Genomic DNA, 26837 nt, shown 5'->3' with positions numbered 1-26837 from the left:
ATACTCATTTTCACACGTTGGTGTTTAGGATGTTACTCATTCGTTACGAGAACAGTGATCCGCATCGTTCAATTGAACGAGATTACCCAACTCTAGAGTTCAGCCTTTCACAAATGACATCAGGGAAGGTACCCGACGCTAAGATCTTACAACTCGAGCATATACATACATACATAATTCCTGAATTTCCCATACGACTGGCTTTCACACATATAATTGATTATCCAAAGTTTAAAACTTGGCCAGAGGGTAGTCTGATCGATGTCCTCAAACAGCTTGGAATGTCACCATTACTTTTCTATCACACGGTTTGCTCTACTTTAGACCTCGATCTGCTTTAGACCCCGACTAATATGTGAGGAGATGGCATGCTGCGCTGTTCTCGTGCTGTGCTGCTTACGGAACCCATTGTAACTGGATAGCTATTTCTCATGCTGGGGAGGATTAAAGTCTCAAGGGTATTTGCTATGGGTGACAAAAGCGAAATCGGTCTGTACTATTCACATTTGCTGGCATTCTTGCCTGGCTTCAGTAGCGAGACCCCACAGCCTATTTTCTAGATTTCGGCAGCGACAAGTTGAAAACTTTAGGGAGATACTCGACTTCCAGCTCATCCAGCGGTTTCGGCATTATCATAGATATTCCATCAGAACCCAACGCTTTGGTTGATTTAGCGTTCCTGCTGACATTTGCACCATCTGATGGACTCCATCATCCGCAGGAAGAGGTCTAAGGCGACGTAGTACTCTTCTCTTCACTCTGTCACTCAGGGGGGGGACTCGACAAACTGTCGATTAAAATAACTAGCGCATATCTTCGGATCAGTTAGCGTTGCGTGGCCAAACGTGGCTGGGTCCTATCTTTCTTCTCTCCAAGCTTCGAAAGTGACTTAACCGTTGCCCAGAATTCATTTATGGGCCGATTCCGTACAGCGAGGCGAGTCGTGTCGCGTTGCCAGTTGCAATTTTTCCATTACGTATGGCAAAAGTCGCACGACGACGTCAAATTTTTGGTCTCAATTCGGGTATTCGACCAGATGCAGCTGTGATGATGACACGGAATGTTCTTTCTGATTCCCGAACATCAAAAGGGTTGGGCAGATCTCTGAAACGAATATTAGTATTAGGTCAATTAGCTTTGAAAGTGTGGCGTTCAGAGGTGATGAAATCAGGCGGTATGCTGATGGAGACAATTTTGCAGAGATGGTATGACCCAAGTGAAGCGACGTGTTGCCAGGTGACGTCATTTGTCAGCCCAGGTGACACGATGGCTATGTTTGGTGAACTGTGACACTCTCCGCAAATTCTGGTAGGGGCATCCTAATTGACCGTGCAAAACGTAGAGCTATCAATCTTCTAAGCCATCACTATATCTCTCTGGTCGTTTCCGAGGACTGAATGTCACAACTCATGATGAGCATTAAAGTCGCCCAAGACCAGACGGTTATGACCTTCCAAAAGCGGTCTAATGTTGTAATGTTTCCTATAACCTGGGGCTCAATTTTTCTATGAAAATATTAAATAAATAAGGAGGAAAAAACTTTCAAATTTTCATAGAACAAGAATCCAGCCCCTGGAGTACAGTTATTTATGGGCGGGATGTATACGTTCGGGAACTCACCTCGGTTTGAGTGTAGTAGTTGGTGCGACAAACCGAGAACATCCAGGACCAATACTGGGGTTTCGTCCCGGCACGGACCAAAAGAATCGGGAGCAGGCATTCCGGAATATGCTGCTCCCAACAAAGAATATTGTTACAAATACAAACATATGTATGTGAGGTGACAGCCGCTGGCCGGAACACGGGTGTTGTGTGGTTCCGAGTAAATCCGGTATCGAAAAATCCGCCACCGTGCGATTGATATGGTTTGTTACAAAAAATGATGTTGCTTGTTAATAAATATGATTACTCGATATTTGATAAAAATGTTTATCAACAGATACAGGGCTTTTGTTATATTGACACTATTGGTCATCAATTAACGCCTTCCATTTCCTCATAATATTTAATAATTTTTTGTATTTTTTTTTAATTTCAGCATAACTTTAATTCGTAAATTCAGCACAAAAACTCCATGACACATTTATAAATTTCCACCACTAAACAGATCATGACTCGCCATCACAAAAGTAATAATAACAACAACAACAAAATGTCTAGAATAACAACTGCCGCTGCCTATATTTTTATATTGCATTTAACCACATGGATGCCACATATCTCCACATTGCCACAGGGTGCACCGGAAACGGTATGTGACACAATGTTACCCTTTCATGCCGGTGGTATAGCACCGGCAACAACTAAACCACCATTTCGGATAGAAACCTCAACAACGACCATTGGTCAGGGACAAACGTTGCGTGTTGATATTATTGGTGTTCCAAGTGGTTTGACATTTGGTGGTTTCATGATACAGGCACGCAGTACAAGTGGCAATCAAGTGGTAAGTTTTGAAGATCAGTTTTTGAAGTTTGGAAATGATTCTAAATTCGTATATTTCTGTTTTATATTCTAGATTGGTCAATTCAATCTTCCCGAAGATGGTTTATCGAAATTAATGAACTGTGATAATTCCGTGGGTAATTCGGTTACACACACCAATACATCACCTAAACCGGAGATTAGCTTGGAATGGCAGTCGCCAGTTGATTTTGAGGGTGAAATTGTTTTCAAGTAAGTGAATAAATCGTAATCTTAAGTTACATAATTTTATAACAATTTTTCACATTTTTCAGTTCTACCGTGGCTCAAAGTTATGATACCTTTTGGGTGGGTATACCCTCAGCTCCAGTGCGTGTGGTAAAACGTGATATTGCCCCCGCCGGACCCACTACACCAAGACCCAGTTATTCACCCACAACACGTCCACCCTATGTACCCGAATATGTGCCACCAGCACCTGCCGCAACCCCAGATGATCCCTTCTACGATGGCTGTGGTAGCAGTAAGAATTGTTTTGGCAACAAAGACGGTTGTGTCGATAGTAAATCTTGTGATTTTGTTGCTGCCATTAAAGTTCGTGGAAATATCTATGAATTTGAATTAAAATCTCAAGCAAGTATGTTTTGGTAACTTCTGAAGATTCAAATAGAAATTGTAACACTATTTATACCCTATACCACAATGTGGAAAAGGGTATAATAAGTTTGTTTTCCCAAAAATTCATGTAACGCCGCGAAATATTCGTCGTAGACCCCTCATGTGGTATACCAAACTTCATATCTCGACGAGATAAAGCGATTTAGCGATGTGTGTCCGTCCGTCCGTCCGTCCGTCTGTCCGTCCATTAAAAATTGTAATCAAGCTAGAGGCCGCAATTATGGACCGATTGTCACGAAATTTAGTATGGAGGTCGGGTTTGGACCAGAATAGAACTGATTAGTTTTTGGCGATGATCGTGAAATCTTAAAGGGATGAAATGGACCAAAAACAAAATTTTTGCTCGATTTTGTAGCCGCTCTGTAGGTCGCAATAATAGTCCGATCGGCGCGAAATTTTAAACGTAGTTTTGGTTTGAGATGAAGAAGTAGCGTGCAAGTCAGCGGTATGATCGGATAATATTTAGCGGGTTAAATTGATCAAAACTTTTGTGTGAAAATTGGTAAAATTTCTAATGCACATCTTATAACTTTATCCCAAGAAGACGCGTTTAGTGGTATAGGGTATCACATGGTCGGCCCCGTCCGACTATAGTCTGTTCTTACTTGTTTTTGTTTTCTTTTTAACAGAGGATGCTGCCTATGTTGCATTGGGTTTGTCGGAAGATGATAAAATGGGTGATGATTTGGTAATTGAATGTGTGCCACAAAATGGCAAAGTTTCCATGTACAGCTCTCTTACATCAGCTCCACCCAAGGGTTATGGTGTCAGTCGTCAAGGGGTGGTAAGTTATTTGTTTATTAAAAAAAAACAAAGATATGATAAATTTACTTTCTTTCCAGCCCCAAAACACTGCCCGTTTGGTTGAAAGTTCCCTAATCAATGGTGTTATTTATTGTAAAGTAGAAAGAGATCCCCTAACGCAGGTGGGCAACAAAGTCTTTGATTTAATCAATAATAAATATTATTTGTTATTGGCTGCTGGTACAGGTTTAAAAGGTAATGAAATTATATAGCTTAATTATAAATGTTCTCGCTTTCACCATCTCGCCCTACTATAAATGAGAAGGCAGGAGCCAAAATAAGTATTAAAATTTTAAAATTCCTTGAACGGATCACCCCATTTTGTCCAAAGTTAGATCAAGTTTGAATATGGGCCATATCGGTCCATTTCTGAGGGTTCATCATTTTTCACTAAAATGGTTTACTCGAAGGGAGTAAACGATTGGGTCCAAAATTTGCACGTCGTAAAATTTGATACAAACATGCATATGACAGCTTCGAATATGGACTATCGGTCCACTCTTTTGGGTACATATCACACAAAATTTCAAGATTTTTGAGACAAGTGCGGGAGGTTTCTCACTTCCACCACCTCGCCTTATAATAAAGAAAAGGGTAACTCCAAAATAAGAACTCCTTCGGGTACCTCCCCCACAAAAGTTCAACATTTTTCGCTAAAATAGTGCGTACGATAACACTCGCAGGGAGTAACCGATTGGGTCCAAACTTTGCACGTCGTAAAATTTGATCCAAACATATATCAGCTTCGAATATATATTATAACCGTCCAATCCTTTGGATACCTCACACACCCAATTTTCAAATTTGTTGGCTCAAGCGAACTCTTGGCGGATCGGCATAAATTTTTTTGCAGCAGTTTGTGCCTGCGACCCCTTTCACGACGGTACAATTTTTTCAGTGGCAAGTCCATACTTCCTACGATAATATTCAAAAAGCTATAAAAACCCCTGCCTACTAGAGAGAACACCTTAAAGGTATTCTGTGTACTAAATCTTTGCACGTACTAAAACTTGATACAAACATCTATCAGTTTCGAATATGGACCATATCATTCCACTCCTTTGGGTACCTCCCAAACAATTTTTAAAAATGTTTGGCAAAAGTGCAGCTTACGGACACTTGTCAGATCGGCATACATTTTGTTGCAGCAGACTGGCTTACGGCCCATTTCACGACGGTAAAATTGTTTTTTTTATGGGGCAAGTACACACTTCCTAGGATAATGTTCGAAAAGCTCTAAATTATCCTGCCTACTAGAGAATATCTTAAAAAGTTTTCTGTCTGCTATAGAAGAAATTAAATGGCCTTCTGTCTACTAAAGAAGACCTTAAAAGGTCCTCTGTGTACTAAAAAAGACCTTAAATGGTCATCTGTCTACTATGGAAGATCTTAAAAGGTCTTTTGTCTGCTAGAGAATGCTTTAAAAGGACTTCTGTGTACTAAAGAAGACCATAAAAGGTTTTCTGTCTACTAGAGACTACCTTAAAAGATCTTCTTTCTACAATAGAAGTCCTTAATAGATCTTCTGTCTACCATAGACGACCTTAAAAGGTCTTCTGTCTACTATAGAGGACCTTAAAAGATGTATTATCTACTATGGAATACCTTAAAAGGACTTCTGTCTACAAGAAAATACCTTAAAATGTCCTCTGTATACTAAAGAATGCCTTAAAAGGTCTTCTGTGTACTGAAGAAGACCTTAAAAGGTTTTCTGTGTACAAAAGAAGACCTTAAAAGATGTACTACCTTACCTTACCTTAAAATGTATTATGTGTACTAAAGAATGCATTAAAAGGTCTTTTGGGTACTGAAGAAGACCATTAGGAGATCAGTCTACTATGGAAGGCATTCTGTCTACTAGAGAATACCTTAAAAGTTCTTCTGTCTACTAGAGAATACCTTAAAGGCTCTTGTGTCTACTAGAGAATACCTTAAAAGCTCTTTTGTCTACTAGAGAATACCTTAAAAGCTCTTCTGTCTACTAGAGAATTCATTAAAAGGTCTTCTGTCTACTAGAGTATACATTAAAAGGTATTCTGTCTACCATAGAAGACCTTAAAAGGTCTTCTGTCTACCACAGAATACTTTAAAATGTCTTCTGTCTACCTTAAAAGCTCTTCAGTCTACTAGAGAATACCTTAAAAGCTCTTCCGTCTACTAGAGTATTCCTTAAAAGGTCTTCTGTCTACTAGAGAACACATTAAAAGGTATTCTGTCTAGAACTTCTGTCTACTAGAGAATACCTTAAAATGTCTTCTGTCTACTAGAGAATACCTTGAAAGGTCTTCTGTCTACTAGAGAATACCTTAAATGGTCTTCTGTCTACTATAAAATACATTAAAAGATATATTATTTACTATGGAATACATTAAAAGAACTTCTGTCTACTAGAAAATACCTTAAAAGTTCTTCTGTCTACTAGAGAATACCTTAAAAGGTCTACTGTCTACTAGAGTATACCTTAAAAGGTCTTCTGTCTACTAGAGAATACATTAAAAGGTATTCTGTCTACTATAGAATACATTAAAAGATATATTATTTACTATGGAATACCTTTAAAGAACTTCTATCTACTAGAAAATACCTTAAAAGGTCTTCTGTCTACTAGAGAATACTTTAAAATGTCTTCTGTCTACTAGAGAATATCTTGAAAGGTCTTCTGTCTACTAGAGAATACCTTAAAAGGTCTTCTGACTACTAGAGAATACCATAGAATGTCTTATGTCTACCATAGAAGACTTTAGAAGGTCTTCTGTCTGCCACAGAATACCTTAAAAGCTCTTCTGTCTACTAGAGAACTCCTTAAAAGGTCTTCTGTCTACTAGAGAATACATTAAAAGGTCTTCTGTCTACTATAGAATACATTAAAAGATATATTATTTACTATGGAATACCTTTAAAGAACTTCTGTCTACTAGAAAATACCTTAAAAGGTCTTCTGTCTACTAGAGAATTCCTTAAAATGTCTTCTGTCTACTAGAGAATACCTTAAAAGCTCTTCTGTCTACTAGAAAATACCTTAAAAGGTCTTCTGTCTACTAGAGAATATCTTAAAAGGTCTTCTGTCTAATAGAGAATACCTTAAAAGATCTTCTGTCTACTAGAGAATACATTAAAAGGACTTCTGTCTACCACAGAATACCTTAAAAGGTCTTCTGTCTACTAGAGAATACCTTAAAAGTTCTTCTGTCTACTAGAGAATACCTTAAAAGGTCTTCTGTCTGCTAGAGAATAACTTAAAAGGTCTCCTGTCTACTAGAGAATACATTAAAAGGTATTCTGTCTATTAGAGAATACCATAAAATGTCTTATGTCTACCATAGAAGACTTTAAAAGGTCTTCTGTCTACCACAGAATACCTTAAAATGTCTTCTGTCTATTAGAGAATACCTTAAAAGTTCTTCTGTCTACTAGAGAATACTTTAAAAGGTCTTCTGTCTACTAGAGAATTCCTTAAAAGGTCTTCTGTCTACTAGAGAATACCTTAAAAGGTCTTCTGTCTACTAGAGAATGCCTTAAAAGGTCTTCTGTCTGCTAGAGAATGCATTAAAAGGTATTCTGTCTACTAGAGAATACCATAAAATGTCTTATGTCTACCATAGAAGACTTTAAAAGGTCTTCTGTCTACCGCAGAATACCTTAAAAGGTCTTCTGTCTACTAGAGAATACCTTAAAAGGTCTTCTGTCTACTAGAGAATACATTAAAAGGTATTCTGTCTACTAGAGAATACCATAAAATGTCTTATGTCTACCATAGAAGACTTTAAAAGGTCTTATGTCTACCGCAGAATACCTTAAAATGTCTTCTGTCTACTAGAGAATACCTTAAAAGGTCTTCTGTCTACTAGAGAATACATTAAAAGGTCTTCTGTCTACTAGAGAATACCATAAAATGTCTTATGTCTACCACAGAAGACTTTAAAAGGTCTTCTGTCTACCACAGAATACCTTAAAATGTCTTCTGTCTATTAGAGTATACCTTAAAAGGTCTTCTGTCTACTAGAGAATACCTTAAAAGGTCTTCTGTCTACTAGAGAATACCTTAAAAGGTCTTCTGTCTACTAGAGAATGCATTAAAAGGTATTCTGTCTACTAGAGAATACCATAAAATGTCTTATGTCTACCATAGAAGACTTTAAAAGGTCTTCTGTCTACCGCAGAATACCTTAAAAGGTCTTCTGTCTACTAGAGAATACCTTAAAAGGTCTTCTGTCTACTAGAGAATACATTAAAAGGTATTCTGTCTACTAGAGAATACCATAAAATGTCTTATGTCTACCATAGAAGACTTTAAAAGGTCTTCTGTCTACCACAGAATACCTTAAAATGTCTTCTGTCTATTAGAGTATACCTTAAAAGGTCTTCTGTCTACTAAAGAATACCTTAAAAGGTCTTCTGTCTACTAGAGAATGCATTAAAAGGTATTCTGTCTACTAGAGAATACCATAAAATGTCTTATGTCTACCATAGAAGACTTTAAAAGGTCTTCTGTCTACCGCAGAATACCTTAAAATGTCTTCTGTCTACTAGAGAATACCTTAAAAGGTCTTCTGTCTACTAGAGAATACATTAAAAGGTCTTCTGTCTACTAGAGAATACCATAAAATGTCTTATGTCTACCATAGAAGACTTTAAAAGGTCTTCTGTCTACCACAGAATACCTTAAAATGTCTTCTGTCTATTAGAGTATACCTTAAAAGGTCTTCTGTCTACTAGAGAATTCCTTAAAAGGTCTTCTGTCTACTAGGGAATACATTAAAAGGTTTTCTGTCTACTACAGAATACCTAAAAAGGACTTCTGTTTACTAGAGAATACCTTAAAAGGTCTTCTGTGTACTAAAGAAGACCTTAAAAGGAGATTGGTCTACTATGGAATGCATTAAAAGGTCTTCTGTATACTAGAGAATACCTTAAAAATTCTTCAGTCTACTGGAGAATACATTAAATGGTCGTCTGTTAACTATAGAAGACCTAAAAAGGTCTTCTGTCTTGGAATACCTTAAAAGGTCTTCTGACTACTAGAGAATACTTTAAAAGGTCTTCTGTCTACTAGAGAATACTTTAAAAGGTCTTCTGTCTACTAGGGAATACATTAAAAGGTATTCTGCCTACAAGAGTATACCCAAAGGTCGTCTTTAAAAATATCTTCCCAACTTACCTCAAGTTCGAAGAATGTTCATATGGAAAACATTTTCGGGTACCTCCCTCACAAGAGTTCAGTGAAAGGTTGGAATCTCCCACAAGTGAAATTTATAATTGGGCTGATAGTATTTTCAAAACGATTTTAATAAAACGTATTTTTTCAGAAAATGGTGTGGGCTATCATGACATTGGTCGCATTCCCTCCGATAAAGCCATTAATTTGGCTGAATTAGCTGATTTAGGTGGTGCCTCGAAATTACTTTTAAGATTGCATGGTTGCTTTATGATTGCTGCCTGGATTGGAACCACTTCATTGGGTATTATCTTTGCCCGTTATTTCAAACAAACCTGGGTGGGCAGTCAAATGTGTGGCAAGGATCAGTGGTTTGCTGTAAGTAAATTATCACAAAGGATCAGTAACTCTGAGACTTAACAAAGGCAGAGGGCACTTTTGCAAAGTCACAGCGCCTCTATAATAGATCATAATAAATTGTTAAAATTATATTTTTCTTCCATTCCAGTGGCATCGTATTTGCATGGTTACCACTTGGTCACTGACAATGGCTGCTTTTGTCATTATATTCGTGGAAATTGGCGGCTGGTCCGGCGAACGTAATCCCCATGCCATACTAGGTTTGGTCACAACAATTCTATGTTTCATTCAACCCATTGGTGCTTTGTTTAGACCAGCACCAAACTCTAAAAATCGTCCCTTCTTCAATTGGGCCCATTGGTTGGGTGGTAATTTGGCCCATTTGTTAGCCAGTAAGTAAAGGAGGAGATAAAGCAGCACCCTTTTAAAAAATAATATCTATTTTCCCCCTACTCCAGTTGTCACCATATTCTTCTCGGTAAAATTAACCAAAGCTGAATTACCTGAATGGATGGACTGGATATTGGTTGCTTATGTTGCTTTCCATGTTGTGGTGCATTTAATATTTTCCGTAAGTATTTGCTGGGACAGATTATTAGTGTTTGCAAATTTTCTTCATATCCGACATATGAAAGCAGAGTAGAAATTTATGCATTGCTTTTATTATTTGTAAATTATTATAAAGTTGTCGGATATTCAAAATTTGTGAACATACATGTTTACATACCCATCAATTTTGCTAGGGAAACACTCCGTGATGTATTCAAGTGTATTCCTTTCAACTGAAACTGAATTTATAAATTGATATTGTGGCTATATTTTTATGATTGCCTGAAGCCTGAGTTGGTCATTCGAATCTCCAATAACAAATCATCACATTTTTACAAGCGGGGACTAACCCTCTCAGAGTAATTTTGGCCTCTTTAAATGTTATGGCGTGGACACAATAAAAAAAGGAGGATGGCGAAGTTTCTCGCTTTTAAAAGATAACACTCTGATTAACTTCTCCTACTAGTGACATTATTTGAGTCCATTACTTCTCACATGGTATATTGATTTCAACTGTTCTACATACAGTTCATTGTCGGTGAGGCATACCTCTACTTTGTGGAAACCGAGATACGCCTCGGTGTAAACATCCAAGATGAGCCAAGGGAGACTACTCCCAAATCAGTGAGTGCACCCCGATCCATATTATCTCAATGATAAGGTACCCACTTTTTAAAGCCGAGTTTGAAAGACGGGTCGATTCTTCTCCTAGCAATTGGCTGTGGACTGCAGAAGACTGTCCTCTTTTCACACTTGTCTGTTGTGAATTACACTATGCAACACTGAAAATGCAAACAACTTCTAGTATGCATTTTTTGAAAGTACATATTGAGACTATAAAAACCCTAGTAGGGTTTTGTCCTGTCAGATCCAGTTCAGATTTTATGGTCTCATCTAAACCGGGCTAAAACTACAGTTTTTTTGCATTTATCGGGCCTTTATCTCAGAAATGATTAGGAATTTGACCTTGCTGACAGACCTCTTAAGACCATAAGCTTCGTCTAGAGCATAAAAATCGATAAAATGTAGAAAATTTTACATAATTGCTGAAATTCTGGTCAGTATCAGCTAAACTATTGGGATTTGAACCAAGTAACCTTTGCAAAAATCTTCCAAATAAAGTTATCAGTAATTCTTCAGAACATTCTGTAACTCTAAAACGCTTACTTCATGCTGTTTCAGCGGTATTTTATCATCATCATGTCTTTTACAACACGAATTTCAAACACAGTTCACACCAACGGTTTGTTCTCGCTTTTCGGATTTTACTGCATTATTGATATATTTATTAAATCGTCGTTAAAAAATATACTAAAAATAACGTCATAGAGGCATTTTACGACAATGGCATGTTCTGAAGAGTTATGTATTACATTCGAATATTTTTCCAAAAGAAAATATTAAGAAAAAATTAACGGTTTTGGAGATACGGTGCGAAATGTATAAAAATTGTGGAATTTTTGCATATATTTTGAAATTTGAGGCAATAAATGTAGTTTTTCGAGTTCATTATTTTGTCCAAATATTTTATTCTTGTCCTTATCTACAAATTTGCTTCAGAGGTCAGAAGAAGATTCGCATTGATTTCAGAGATATAGCCCCGAATTTCTTCAAAAACTCAATATTTAACCATGTTTAGATGGGGCCATAAAATCCGAGCTGGATCTGACACAACAAAACCCATCTAGGGTTTCTTGTCGTTTGGGTCTCTACTTTCAGAAAATCCTCAGTTCGAATTGTTTGCACAAGATCACCTTAAAAATGTTGCACAGTGTTATTTTCAATCGATTTCGAGCCACCAAACTTACTTAGAACTCATTAAGCGCCATCTTCTCATCTACACATTTTCAGATGTAAATTGAAACATGTTTATTGTAATTCGAAAATTCCATTTGTAACTCGTTACATTCTATTTGTAATTCGAATTATTTTATTTGTAATTCGAATTATTAAATTTCAAATTAAACATTTTCAGTCGTAATTCGAATCATTGTAATTCGAGAATTACATTTGTAATTCGAAACATTTCAGTTGTAATCCGACAATTCCATTTGTAATTCGAAGCATTTCAATTGTTATTCGAAAATTCTATTTGTAATTCGAATTATTCCATTTGTAATTCGAACTATTCCATTTGAAATTGGAATTTTTTGTAATTCGAATTGTTTCATTTGATATTTGTAATAACAAATTACAACATTTTTAGTTGCATTGGTTTGGTTTTATATTTGGTTTTTCGAATTACAAATGAAATAATTCAAATTTCAATTGGAATAATACCAATTTTTCCATTTGTAATTCAATTAATTAATTAATTCAAATTACAAAATGTATTGTTAGGTTAGGTTAGGTTTGGGGATGTGTAGTCAATATATATTGACTACGCCACTCGGAGACCTTTCGGTCCATTGTGATCATCCATAAAAGAGGTTCAGAATTACCTGAAAAGACAAGAGAAGAGAAAAGAGAGAAGAATAAAGAAAAGAGGGTGTGGTTTGGAAAGTAATAATAAATGGATTATTAGGGGTCGATCATCGATAACAATTATCGTTGAGTGGCGTTTCCAGTTGTCAAAATTGATCCACGTATGGCAACTCTCAACTGAAGTTGCGAATCTCAGTTGACGAAACGGCTGTTTTTCAGCAACCACCAATTTTCAGTTGCAGTGAACATTTTCGAAGAAACAAGAAGTAAAATAGAAGGAAAAATGAACATTTTGTTAACAATTATTGATTCTTTGCATCATTAATTAATTTTGTGTATCAATATGGTGAAAATAACGACAAAGCAACAGTTCGAAATATTAATTGATAAATTGAGTGAAAATCCAAACTTAGCCCGAGGAGTTCGGGAGTTTTGGTGAAACCCAAGCCACAGCCATGAACCTCCAACAGGAACACCTGAAGAGTGGCAGAGTCTGGATTCACTTTAGAGCAAAGTTGGAAAAGAAAATGCCTCAAAATAAAATAAACTTCAACGACACTGGTGGTGGTCCATCACAATAACTGAATTTATCGCCTTTGGAGCGGACAGCAGCAAATCTTTTGCAAATGAATTTGGTGACAAATACAGTAGGATCAGTTTAAGTACAAATAACGAACATCCTCATTTGGACCCATAATGTGCTTATTTTGGCACAATTTGTCCTCTATCAAGTGGGACAACTTCCTTCAATAATCTCGAAAATGTAGATTGAGCCATGCAATTGTTGAAATCATTGCCATGGGACTTTTGGAAACTTCCGTCCTCAAAGAATCGCAACGCTGCGCACACTTTTAAAAGTGGGGCATTGCTGTTGATCTGCAACTTACTTTGAAGTCATCCTTTAACGTTTCCACAACGTAAACTACGGCATCGTTTGGCAATTCCAATGGATTCGATTTGTCCCTCAAATTTCTTCTAATAGATGCAATGTCCTGTACATTTTCTTCATCATCAAAAAATAATTCCACCGAACTTATTATTTTTGGGACAGCAAATAAAACTTGACGATCCGAAGATTCAATGGGTAGGTTATATTCTAATCTTGGGTTGTTTTCCAAATTTGCTCGAAAGCTCAGCCAAAATATTAAAATATTGTGCAGAATACACAAAAGAGTTATCCAAAGCGCAATTATTTTTAAAATGTTTTTTTTTTTTTTCAAAGATGTCAATATTATGTGTGTTCGTTTACTCAAAATTTGTACAAATTGTTACTGGATGTTGTTCGTTTACTCTACAGTACAATGCAAAAGACCTTAGCCGATTGCAAGAAGTTACTGAACTTGTACAAATTTGTACAAATTGTTGAGTAAACGAACACACCTATTATAAGATAGGAAAAGTCAATTGTGAAAAATTAACTGTAGGTGGAGTTAACCTCTGTTGCTACGACATCATAGCAACATTCTGTTAAACGAAAACTGTTATTCATTGGAATATTGACAAGAAAAACATTAAAACTCAAGTTTGACGGCATTCGCTTTTGATTTTTTCATTGAATGAACAATAAAAAAGAAAAGAAATAAATTTCAGCCACAAAACACGACGTTAATGTTTTCTGCCGCGAGAAATGGGAATCAAAAACGATTGACATTGCTGTTATCACTTCCAGTGAGTTGTGTAGCCATCTGTAACCAAAATATGGAACTATTAGCATATGTTTTTGGAAAATGCATTTGTTCGGGTCTTTATTGCTATACGTCTTTGTTTTTTTCAAAGACGTAAAGTAATAAAGACCCGAACAAATGCATTTTCCAAAAACATATGATAATAGTTTCACATTTTGGTTTCAGATGGCTACACAACTCATTGGAAATGATAACAGCAATGTCAATAGTTTTTGATTCCCATTTCTCGCGGCAGAAAACATTAACGTTGTGTTTTGTGGCTGAAATTTATTTCTTCACTATTTCTTATTTTTTATTTAATAAAAACACAAAAGTCAACGCCTTAAAATTTGAGTTTTAATGTTTTTCTTGTCAATATTCCAATGAGTAACAGTTTTCATTTAACAGAATGTTGCTATGATGTCGTAGCAACAGAGGTTAACTCCCTCTACAGTTAATTTTTAACAATTGACTTTTCCTATCTTGTAATATTGACATCTTTGTTTTTTTTGCGAATAGAGGTCACTAGTTTGAAAAAACACTGATCGATAACATGTTTATCGACCACCCAGTTGAGTTGACATTAATGGTACAACATTTCGTCTCAGTCGCGCAGACAACTGACAACGCAACTCAAGTTTAGTGGCAATACAAGATAGACCCATTAAAGAAAATGAAGATATAATAAAGAAAGAGAGGGTGGTTTATTTGGTGATGGTAGAAAAACTGTCAGAGAAGTAGTTACGCTTATGGGTCGCGCCGTCCCAGCCAATTCAAATTTTTGATGATGTTGTTTATGGTAGTTGGTTCCATGTTTGAGTAGAAGGTTAGGCTTGGAGGAAAGCATATTCCTGTTAATCTATATCGCTTTCGAGTTAACATCGGGCAAAGACATAAAATATGCTCAATCGTCTCCGTTTCCTCCTCATCTTCACAGAGCCTGCAATAGTCCACGCCATCATCCTGCCATTTGCCGATAAAAGCTCGGATGTTGCAATGGCCGGTAATGACACCCGTCAATACCCTGATTTCTGACTTATTCAAACTTAAAAGTGAAGTTGTTCTCTTTGTTGAAAGAGTCGGCCAAATGACACTTGACACGTTGCACCTTGGTTCATTATGCCATAGTTCCTTGGCTTGTTCTTCAAAGAACGTCTCCACTTTCCGAAAAACGTGACATATGGGTGGTTTGATAGAATCAGTGATAGCTTGACTTGTTGATTGAGATCCATGTCTTGCCAGTTCATCTGCCTTCTCGTTTCCCACAATGTCACAGTGTCCCGGTACCCAGCAGAGTCGGACAGCGTTAGTGAGGTTCGCCAAAGCAGTTCTACACTCAAGAATGGCCTCAGACATTGGGGGATTTGATGGCTTTAAGAGCCGGCTGACTATCAACGAAGATAGTCACCGGTTCAAAGATTTCAGCATCCAGACTTTTTATCAAATCTGCGGCCATTTTGATCGCGAAGATTTCTGCTTGGAAAACACTACAGTCGCTGTTCAACCTATATGAGTATTCGAGGCAAAGCTTTTCGCAGTAGACGCCAGCTCCGGTACCTTCTTCCATCTTGGAACCGTCTGTATAGAAAGCCAGACCGTCCAGAGGAGGGTTACTACGGATCCAGTCATCTCTACTAGGGATAACGACCTCAAAATCTTCAAATCTATGGATTGGTGATAAGTAGTCGCTGAATTTCCCCTGCAGATTCAAGCTAAGGTTTGGCCCTAGCTTCCGAAGAATGCATGCATGACCATAGGTGCTGTCACGCCAGCGATTCAATTCATGTAGCCTTATGGCACTACGTGCTGCTTGACCTTTGATGCTAAGTATCGTGGGCAAGAGGTTTAGCATCGCATTCAGAGCTGCTTGTGGTGTACTTCTAAAAGCTCCAGTTATCAGGATCGAGGTTATAAGTAGCCGCTGAATTTCCCCTGCAGATTCAAGCTAAGGTTTGGCCCTAGCTCCCGAAGAATGCATGCATGACCATAGGTGCTGTCACGCCAGCGATTCAATTCATGTAGCCTTAGGGCACTACGTGCTGCTTGACCTTTGATGCTAAGTCTCGTGGGCAAGAGGTTTAGCATCGCATTCAGAGCTGCTTGTGGTGTACTTCTAAAAGCTCCAGTTATCAGGGTCGAGGCTGCCCTTTGCACCTTGTCTATGTTGCCAGAGTTCGATTTATGTCGAAGCGCATGCCACCAGACAAGACATCCATAGGATAAGATGGGTCTCACAACAGTATTATACAGCCAGTGTATAATAGCTGGATTTAATCCCCAACTTTTCCCAATCGAATTCTTACATGAATAAAGTGCAATCATACCTCTCTTCGTCCGTTCCTTTTCCATCTCAATTGAGAATCCCGGATTGTACCTAGGTATTTGGCCTCAGGAGATAGATGTAACTGCACTCCATCCAATGTTGGTGGCATGAAGTCGCCGAGCTTACGCTTTCTGGTGAACAATACCAGTTCTGTTTTCGTTGGATTTACACCAAGGCCATTTGTGGTGGCCCAACGGGACAGCTTTAATAGGGCTCCTTGCATAAGCTCCGAAATTGTAAAACCAATGTGTATTGTTACATTGGTTTTACATTTGGTTTTTCGAATTACAAATGGAATAATCCGAATTTAAATGGAATAATACGATCATCAAATGGAATAATTCAAATTTCAAATGGAATAATTCGAATTATAAATGAAACAATTCGAATTATAAATGAAACAATTCGAATTACAATTGAAATATTTCGAATTACAAATAGAAATCTCGAATTGCAAATGAAATTTTACAAATTACAACTAGAATGATACGAATTACATCTGAAAAAGGTATAGTATCTACTCCGCTATTCCCAGAAGAACTATTTAAGAGGGTGACCAGTATACCAACTCGCCAAAAGTGTCGGAGCTCCTGATCCCTACCCTCTCTTCTTTTCCCTACTGCCTTAATGTATGACTGGTTCGTTGGCATCTGTTCCTTTGGCTTCTTCGACTTCAACACCTTGGTAGTTATCAGTCGGCAATGGCAATCTGAATACCAGTTTCGACTAACAACCTGTCTCTTTCGTTGATTGTCCCGTTGAGATCAGCTCGGTCGATGATTGTTACTCGAAGGTCGTCGACGGGCATCATTGGTGCGACGTTTTGGTCAAGGACAACTGCATAGGAGATCTATGGGCGATGGCAGAGGCCCTAAGGCACCACAAACCTGTTCTAGTTTGTTGCTGTGGAACTTTATTCGTCTTCTCAGTCAGCCCATCCATCTTGACTTCTTTGTAGCCTGTGAAAGTTCCTAGAATCCATTGTCCTACAGCTTTACCCTTGGCTTTCGAGTTGGAATCGGGCATAGAAACAGACCCCTTCGTCTCGTATACGGATGTCGTTTAGGGGTAAATAACCTACCTGGTATTCAGCGCGCCTATGGTCAGGGTAGATTGAGTAGCAAGTATTTCCGTTAAGATCGTTATGTCCTGCTTTATCTCCGACCTATCCATTTTAAGAGGTCTACAAGAAAATTTAACGGCGGATATTTTCAAATTCAAATAAACGTTTGTGTAAATAATATTTTATAAAATGTGTGCATGACTTTTTTAATAATTTTAAATTTAACAACAACAATTTTGGGAGTGTTTTCCCTTTTAACCGTTTAACAAATTTGCACGATGTGAAATTACAGACCCTCCTTGTGACCCCCCTTTTAGATCTAACTCATGATGTACACGGTAAAATCGCAGAACAAATAAATAAAACATGTGAAAAACTAAATTTGACCTAATCCCGTTACTACTTTTACAGCAAACCCCAGTCACCCTGTCTATAACCCTTGTGGATTTTTATAACACCATTTGGAAATGTAATCCGAGGTTATATAAATAAAAAAAAATACATTTCCAAATGTTGATGTGTCCTTGTTTTGTAAATAGAGTCCAATGTTTGAATCGACGTAAATAAAACAATTCTACATAAAATCATTAGCTACTAATTCCCCTCCCTTTGTGTCTCAATGGGAAGAACTTGACGATACTATGGCATTAATTTTAGATTTTCTTGTGTATACAGATTTCAGGCTGTTCTTCGGATAAAAAGCAAGCAAAACGTGTCAATGATTTCCAAATGGGTAATATGGGACATCATCATCATGGTATGCGCAACAATATGAAGAATGAACGTAAAATGGATGCTCCGGTAAGTTTTTTTACAAAACTAAACAAAAATAATTAATTTTTTTAATTTAATTAAATTATTATGTTTTACAGTTTGCTGGTTTCCGCAAAGGTTTATTGGCTGTTTATACAGTGGTTCTAATTCTCTTTGTCGTAGCTTTAATTGTAATTGTTGCCTTGGCGCCCATTCAAGATACATTTGAGCAGCTGCAAAGGAAACTTAACTGAATCTGAATCTACACACACACTAAAATACTAATTGCATATTTTCAATGTAATGGCTCAAATTTTGTAATTATCCGTCGTCGTTGTCTAACATCGAGAGGCTCAAACTGTACTGATTTTTATATTGACACTACTACTGTTGCATCTTTGGAAAAGTGAACAGTACCTTGTCCTGCTAATCTCTATTTGAGCTCTTTCAGTTCTTGTACTTATTCTGTATTTTTGTTTTTTTTTCTAACCACACACTCCAAGTGCTATTACCGCTACTCATTGAACCTTTTCTTTGTTTGTATTTTAAGCTATTTTATATGTATGTATATTTTTTGTTATTTTTTGTATACAAACAACAACTTTATGTACAATTTTTGTATTTTTTATTAAAAATGTAAGTGAAAAGACGTTACACAAAATAGATCGTTTTTTAAGACAAAACTAAATTGTAAAGTATTAATAAATAAAAAAGAAACAAGAACAAGTATTTCCTTATTTCAATTTCGTATAAATTGAGAAATAGTCAAGTCATAATCGGATGCAAAATGTCCTCAGAATAAGTCTAATCAAAATCAAAGCCGATTTTCACAAATTTTTGTATGATTCTTTTTTAGCCACAACAATGAACTTGTAAAATTGTTTCCCCATATGGAAATAATGGAAGGTGGCACATGTGGTAACGTTAACCGATCGCCATAAACAGGCATGTCACTGAAACGAATTCGGATCGAAAGTGGAATTAATTCCGTAATTAACTTCTTCAGAAAACGAAATTTTGTGTTTTGATTTTAACGATTTTGTCGGTAACTCAAAAAATGAGTTAGAGAATCGCACTACTGGATTCTGAAGCTCCAGCATTTTCAGTATGAGCTTCTTGTCCACGCTAGGGGGAACCCATGCCGGAAAAACATTTCTGGATCGTATTTCAGACATGAAGACCGCAGCAAGATTAGCCCCCTTTTTAATGACCTCGACACCAGTTTGAAGGAAAGCACACTGATTTACCATCACACGAACAATGCTACTCCGAAGACCTGTTTCCACTAGCAACCAGTGACTTTCGTTGATTATCCCGTTGGGGTCAGTAGTGCGATTCTCTAACTCATTTCTTGAGTTACCGACAAATGTCGGTCAAATTACAATGCTTATAATTTCGGTAAGTTAGCGAAGAATAAAAAACAGTCGTAAAGTTCTACTGATAGCATGTGTGTTGTCAACTTTTCTATGAACTTTTAATTCATAATTTTGCGTTTTAATTTTACCGATTTTTGTCGGTAACTCAAAAAATAAGTTAGAGAATCGCACTACCGCTCGGCATGGTGCCCCTGAACCAACTTTAAATGAACGGAGATTACACCTGGGAAGTTTTTGCGGATTCTGAAAGTACAATGTCCATAGATGAGAAAAAAAAAATCGCCGGAGGGCTTTTGAAATAAAGTTCACATATTTAGTTTTTTTTAGGTTTTCACTATTTAGCTTGGAAACCGCAAGTCCTATCGAAGTCGTATAAAAGAAAATACTCGTATTGTAGCCGTGTAGTGAATTTACACCAGATTGACCTTTATGATATTTTCGGAGGTTTTACGATCTTTAAGATATAGAAGTTCAAATTGGGACAATGCACTGAGGCTTACTTCCGTATCGTCAGTTGCTTTGCAAATGACTGAAAATATGCGAGGTATTATGTTTCTTAACGCCGTTGTATTAAACAATTGCGAAGCTACGTGCTTTTAAACGTCAAAAATACACATTTTCAACGCAGGTAAAAAGGCAAACATATATCATTTTTATACCCTCAGCATTGATGCTAACGAGGGTATATACACTTTCATACGGGAAAAATGTGCATCATCGAAATAATGGTTTTAGACCCCAAGTATGTTTTGACGAAATGTGTTTCAGACAATTTGGAGTCGATTGAGCAATGTCCGTCCGTCTGTCTGGCTGGAGCGCACGATAACTCTCGAACGGATAAACCGATTCGGTTTAAATTTTGTCTTTCGTAATATTTTACCCAAACTTAGTTTAAGTTCGAAGATGGGCTATATCGGTCCACTCCTTCCGGTACCTCCCCCACAAAAGTTCGAAAATGTTCGGAAAATTTGTGCGCACGATAACTCTTGAAGGGAGTAACCGAATTAGTCCATATTTTGCCCATCGTGAAATGTGTACCAGGCTTAGATAAGGTTTCAATATGGACTCAATCGGTCCACTCCTTCGGGTACCTCACACCCAAAATTTCGGAAAAGTTCAGTTTAGGGCCATCTCTCGAATCGCTTTGATTTTTGTTTTAGCAACTTGTATTCACCGCCCTTCATACGACACTACAAGTTTTATCAGAGGCAAGTCCATACTTCCAGAGAAGTTAGCCTGAAAGTTGCAAAAAACCCCTACGACACTGTGTGTGGTGGTTGGAGCGCAAGATAACTCTCGAACTCTGCCGATTCGGTCCAAAATTTGCCCTTAGTCATATTTTGTCCAAACATAGTTTAAGTTTGAAGATAAACCATATCGTCCACTCCTTTAGGTACCTCCCCCACAAAAGTTCAAAAATGTTCGGAAAAATTGTCCGTACGGTAACTCTTGAAGTGGCCGAATTGGTCTATACTTTACACATCCTAATATATCTACCAGATATATATCAGGTTCAAATATGGACTATATTTGTCCACTCCATCCGGTACCTTCACTTTAAGACCTGGGGCCTAATTATGTGATTCGATATCGAGTTTTTTCGACCTGAGTACTCAAAGTTGGGATGACAACATTCGTTATCGAGTAAAATTATCGAGAAATTGAGCATAAATTTGCGAGTAATTTCTCGAGGCCAAATTACCTATCGTAAACAAATAAAATGAAAGATTTCCTTATTGTCTTTTTGTTTAAAATGTAAAAATTGTTGTTTGTTGTCGTTTTATAGAAGAAAAACGATGTTAGTAAATAATTGGCAGCATTTTTTAGACAATATAACAAGAGAAATTGGGAAAAGTCCTTTGCAGTCGTTTTGAGAAATTGTGATAAATTTAGAATTGCATGCAATCATTAACAAAAATTACTTTTGCAGTCGTTAAAAAATAAGTTGAAAAATAAGCATTTCTGGAAAAAAGAAAAAAAATATTTAATATTAATAGCCTTTATTGTATAAGGGAAGTACATTTTAAACATTTCATCCCCCGTTGTTTACCCCCCGTTTACACATGCAAGTGACAGTTCGAAAAACACCAATACACTCACACATATTCACTGCCACACCAACTAAGAACCTCACTGCCGACAAAAATTTCATTGTCAGTAATCAATGTAAGTGCTTTGAAAGTAACATCAACTTTTTTCCGAACGTTTACACATGCAAGTGTCAGTTCGAAATAATTGAAGTTTCGACTATAATATGTATACACAACTGTCTGCAAGTTACTTGCATGTGTAATCCTTGGGTTACCAAAGGAAATATTCTCTCAGAGAGGCTAATGCAAAACATCCACCAAACTCTCTCTCATTTATTTTGAGAGAGGATTATTAAGGTAGATGTATCAGCAATCCGTTACAACAATGTCAAAAAGATTTTGCAAGAATTAGTAATTTTCTTATTTCCATAGCACAACTTCATTCCGAAATTATTATTGAATGTATTGTTCAACAAATTCCAAAAATATTTACATTTTTCATTCATAATTCAGTTTTTTTTTGGTTCTTGCTTTCAAAAAACACCTTTTTTACATCTACCTTCATAATATTCCCTATTGTACACGTAGGTTTTCATAGTTCGATTACCGGTTACTCTCGAAACATTCGATCAACGATTTCGATCGAATTTCGTCATGCCGCTTTTTTATCGTGTCGAAATCTTTTTCACGAGCAAATACTCGATCGAATCGAATCACGTAATTAGGCCCCTGATATCGAATCACTTTTATTTTTGTTGAAGCAACTTGCATTCGCTGCCTCAATTACGATGGTAAAAGTTTTTTTAGGGGCAAGTCCATACTTCTTTAGCAAACAGCCCGAAGAGTGTAAAAACCCCCTATGGCACCATATGTTGTGGCTGGAGATCCACTTCCATAACGGTCAATGTCGATCCATTCCTTTTAGTATCTCCTCCGCAAAACTTTTGATATTTAATCCTAATCAACATTTTTGTCGGTTCAAACGCCCAACATTTTTAAACCCCCCTAAATACATACGGATTTTGGGAAAAAAATTGTTTCAATATACACAGGCTGAGGGTATATCTCTGTTGGCAAAGCCGACTGATACTTTTTTACTTGTTATTTCTGACACATTTACTGTAATATTTTGACGAAGTTTAAACAACACAAAACAATTTACGATACGGAAGTCAGCCTGACTGTAACGCATCCTTAAAAAACAATGTCGTGACTGCAATTTCCCAACATAAACTTATCAAAAATCTTGTACAGAATTTTCACGGCTACATCATTTTCCCTAATACGATTTCGATAGGACTTGGGGTTTCCAACCACTCCAGCGATTTTTTGTTTGTTTTTTTGATTTCGCAGGTGAAAGCATCTTCCATTTAAAGTTGGTTCAGGTGCACCGTGTTGGCCGACGATTGCCACTTTGAGGTCGTAAGTGGACATCATTGCGGTCGTTATTGCGTTGGGTTTGTTACGTCCTTGTCCATGTGTTGTTGGTGTTGGTTGTGGCACTGGGCTTATTCTCATTGGCTTTCGGACCAGCGGCATCTTTGACAAGGGCCTTCTGAAGATCGAACGCGTTTCAGTTTTATGCTTTGTCCGTTTTCTTAGAAGATGGTGGTTTTTTAGTTGTTGTTGTTGTAACAGTGTTTATACCCTACACCACTATGTGGAAAGGGTATTATAAGTTTGTTTTGGTAAAAATTCATGTAACACCGCGAAATATACGTCGGAGACCCCCAATGTGGTATACCAATCTTCATATCTCGGCGAGATAAAGCGATTTTGAGATGTGTGTCCGTCCGTCCGTCTGTCCATTATAAATTGTAATCAAACTCCAGGCCGCAATTATGGACCGATCGTCACGAAATTTGGTATGGAGGTCGGTTTCACATCAGAATAGATCGCTATTTTAATTGGTGACGATCGTGAAATATTTAGCGGGTGAAATGGACCAAAAACATAATTTTTATCCGATTTTGTAGATGCTCTGTAGGTCGCAATTATAGTCAGATCACCTCGAAATTTTAAGTAAGGTAAGAGTATATGACGAAGAAGTAGCTTGCAATTTGAGATGGCGATCAGATAATATTTAGAGGGTTAAATGGACCAAAACTTTTGTGTGAAAATTGTGAAAAATTTTAGTATACAGCTTATATCTTCATTCTTGGGAGAGACATTCCGGGCAAGTAAGCTATAGTTGGAAGAGGAACGCTTGACCTTTCTATTGATGTCAATTGTGTTGGTGTACATGATAAGATAACAGAGTTACAGCCTAATATACCCTGTTATTTGTTTGTAGTGCAATCATAAACACGCTAAAGGTCGCAACTATAGCCCAATAATCACGAAATTTTGCACGAAGTTGGGAGTTAGGTAGAGGAAGATGCCTATAATTTTGAATGATGATCTGATATTATTTAGCGGACGAAATGGACCATTACTTTTGTATGAAAAATACAAAAAAATATGTTTGGTCTATATTTTATTTCCTGGAGGGCATATACCGGCAAAGTAGACTACATATGAAAATAGAACTACTGATCTTCCCCCTGATGAAATTTGCAATAAAGCGAAACAATTATTATGTTGGAAATTTTGATATGTGGAAAGCTAATTCCCAAAAGTAAAGGTGTAGGGTATTGCATGGTCGGCCCCGTCCGACTATAGCCTTGGCTTACTTGTTTTGTTATGTTTATTTGTTCGTTCCTCTGTTCAATCTGGCTCTATCTCCAGTTCCAGAAAAGTGGCTGCTTCGATGGGATGTAACCACAGATCCACAGGAGTTAGATGGGTAGGTTTGGTGGGGCAGTTAAAAAGGTGTTGTGTGTCGTGCGGGCCCATGCCGCATACTGGGCATATGCCTTGCACGGTGCGATCGATTTCCGCCCAATACGAATTTAGGCGACTGCAATATCCCGAGCGTAGTTGAGCCAAAACTACTCTGGTTTGTCGTGGCAGCTGACGCTCCTCAGCTGCGATAGATGGAGGATGTACTCCGAGTACTTTATTCACACTATAATTGCTTAAGGCCTTGGCAACTGCGTCCGTGTGAATGCTATTCAATCCTGCTTGATATGCTTGTTGATCTAGGGGTTCTCTCCTGTATCGTTGGACCTCTCCCTCTAGAGCATGGATATCCTTCCTGATCTCCCTGAATGGGCCGGGCCTACCCACAAGATGGTTATTGGGATGGCTCACACGATAACATCCAAGCAGGTACTGCAACGAAAGCATCTCATTGTGCTGCTTTACAGGAAGAATTTTTGCCTCCTCATATAGATGGTCCACTGAAGATTTGAGGAGGCACCCTGTCGCTGTTCTCAGGGCGGCATTCTGGCAAGTTTGAATCTTTTTCCAGTTCGAATCACACAATCTCGGGGACCAGACTGGAGCCGCATAGCTAACCACAGACCGACCTATCGCGTTATACGTGGCCAACAAGGTTTCTTTATCTGCAACCCAAGTGCTGCCGGCCAGGGACTTGAGGACCTTGTTCCTACTTTTCAACTTGTCGCAGATAGCTGTGGCGTGTGCGCACGACTTGAATTTAGTGTCGAATGTGACCCCTAACATTTTAGGGCAGTTTGTGGTCGGAATTATGCTAACGTCGACCACGACATTCAACTCACGTCCAAACTGCGCTGTTCATGTGCTGAACAGAGTGGCTGTAGATTTTGTGGGGGAAATCTGCATATACCTCGAATGGAAAAAGGTGGTAAGATCGGTTAAATAGTTGTTCAGTCTCTCACAGATGTCATCAGGATAGGTACCCGACGCCAGGATCTTGCAATCATCCGCATACGTCACGATCTCAATGCCGTCTGGAGGGGGTGGAATACAGGAGAGGTAGAGGTTAAACAGTTCTGGAGATATCACCCCACCTTGGGGAACTCCCTGTTTCACTCTACGGGGTTTGGACTTCTTATTCCTGAATTCCACGTACGGCTGGCGTCCACACATATAGTTGACTATCCAACGTTTCAAGCTTGGCCGAAGGGTTGTCTGCTCAATGTTCTCAAACAGCGTGGAGTGCCTGACTGTATCAAAGGCTTTTGATAAGTCAAGCGCCACCATCACTGTTCTATCGCACGGCCGTCTCTGGTTGAGTCCTTTACAGATATATGTGGTAATGGCGTGCAGCGCTGTTGTCGTGCTGTGCTGCTTACGGAATCCATGTTGATGATCGGCAACTTGATAGCTATTTCTGATACTGGGGAGGAGCAAGGCCTCAAGTGTCTTTGCTACAGGCGACAAAAGCGAAATCGGTCTGTACGATTCACTTTTGCTGGCATCTTTGCCTGGCTTCTAACCATTTGTTCCGCTTATGCTCGCCGACCAGCCTGTTAACTTCCAGTGTCAGCTCCCTGACTCTGGGGTCATTGGGGTTGATACGACGAAGCTCATCACGCTCATTTGCTAATCCCGTCGCCTCTGCTGGGAAATTTGGTCTTACTTCGGGTATTCGACCAGCAGGGATATGGCGAGCGGCTGCAGCAGTGATGATGTCCCGGAACGTCCTTTCCGCTACCCGAACTTCAGTAGGATTGGGCAATTCTCTGAAGCGGTGATTGGTGAACTCTCTGAAACTCGGCCAATCAGCTTTTTTATGATTGACGAACGTGCGGCGTCCAGAGGTGATGAAGTCGGGTGGTCTGCTAATGGAGACAATTATGGGGAGATGGTCTGATCCAAGGGAAATGACGGTTTCTTAGTTGGTCTTGCCAACTTGACTTCCTTGCAGCCTGTGGAGCCTTCTGGACCCGGTTTTTTCTCCGCTTTACCTTCCGGGTTTGAGTCGGGTTTAGAGGCGGACCCATTCGCCAAAATGTTATGTTACGGACGTGATTTGCTTTAGAAGCAGAGTCTTTAACCTTCTTCATTGCCTTCTGGGTTGAGTTCGGCTCCACCTTTTTGTCTCTTCTACTTTTTTGCTTACCACCGAAGTTTTTTAGAGGCTTTGGTTTGATTTATTGTAGGGAGTGGAGGGAATATCTTGTCCATCTGAAGTCCATGATCCTGTTTCATTCTACCTTTGAAGCAACTGGACTACTCACTATCACCATGTTACTCTTCCCTAGTAGGCTCGGCAGGGATCACAATGATTTCAGGGTCAGATTGAACAGCATGCACTCCGGTGGTATGTTGATCGAGAAGTTCCCTACTTTGTCGCTCTAAGCTATCTTCAGGAGTTTTAGAGTCTCGTGCATGTCGTTCACGCCCATAACATCAGTGCTTTTAGC

General features: G+C 38.2%; 1 protein-coding gene across 2 annotated transcripts in view; it reads left to right on the top strand.

Moving 5' to 3' along the window:
- The window catches only part of LOC141405544 (putative ferric-chelate reductase 1 homolog), an 86505-nt gene extending 67588 nt beyond the window's left edge, over window positions 1-18917 (top strand). The window contains exons 3-12 of one of the 2 annotated variants that reach the window (XM_073990009.1): window positions 2039-2446; window positions 2519-2676; window positions 2739-3061; window positions 3732-3886; window positions 3945-4101; window positions 9213-9439; window positions 9570-9813; window positions 9880-9992; window positions 18120-18245; window positions 18317-18917. In XM_073990009.1, the coding sequence (XP_073846110.1) occupies window positions 2111-2446; window positions 2519-2676; window positions 2739-3061; window positions 3732-3886; window positions 3945-4101; window positions 9213-9439; window positions 9570-9813; window positions 9880-9992; window positions 18120-18245; window positions 18317-18451 (1974 nt within the window). In that variant the 5' untranslated portion in view covers window positions 2039-2110 and the 3' untranslated portion in view covers window positions 18452-18917. Of the gene's footprint in view, window positions 1-2038; window positions 2447-2518; window positions 2677-2738; window positions 3062-3731; window positions 3887-3944; window positions 4102-9212; window positions 9440-9569; window positions 9814-9879; window positions 9993-18101; window positions 18246-18316 lie in introns of both variants that reach the window. The other variant, XM_073990008.1, reaches the window with a different exon arrangement.
- Window positions 18918-26837: the final 7920 nt, after the last annotated feature.

This window comes from Musca autumnalis, unplaced genomic scaffold (assembly GCF_047663935.1).
Source record: "Musca autumnalis isolate F117 unplaced genomic scaffold, ASM4766393v1 scaffold_5, whole genome shotgun sequence".
In the NCBI taxonomy this organism is placed as follows: Eukaryota; Metazoa; Arthropoda; class Insecta; order Diptera; family Muscidae; genus Musca; species Musca autumnalis.
The sequence above is the reverse complement of the archived record's forward strand: the minus strand, read 5'-3'. Positions and strand labels throughout refer to the sequence as shown.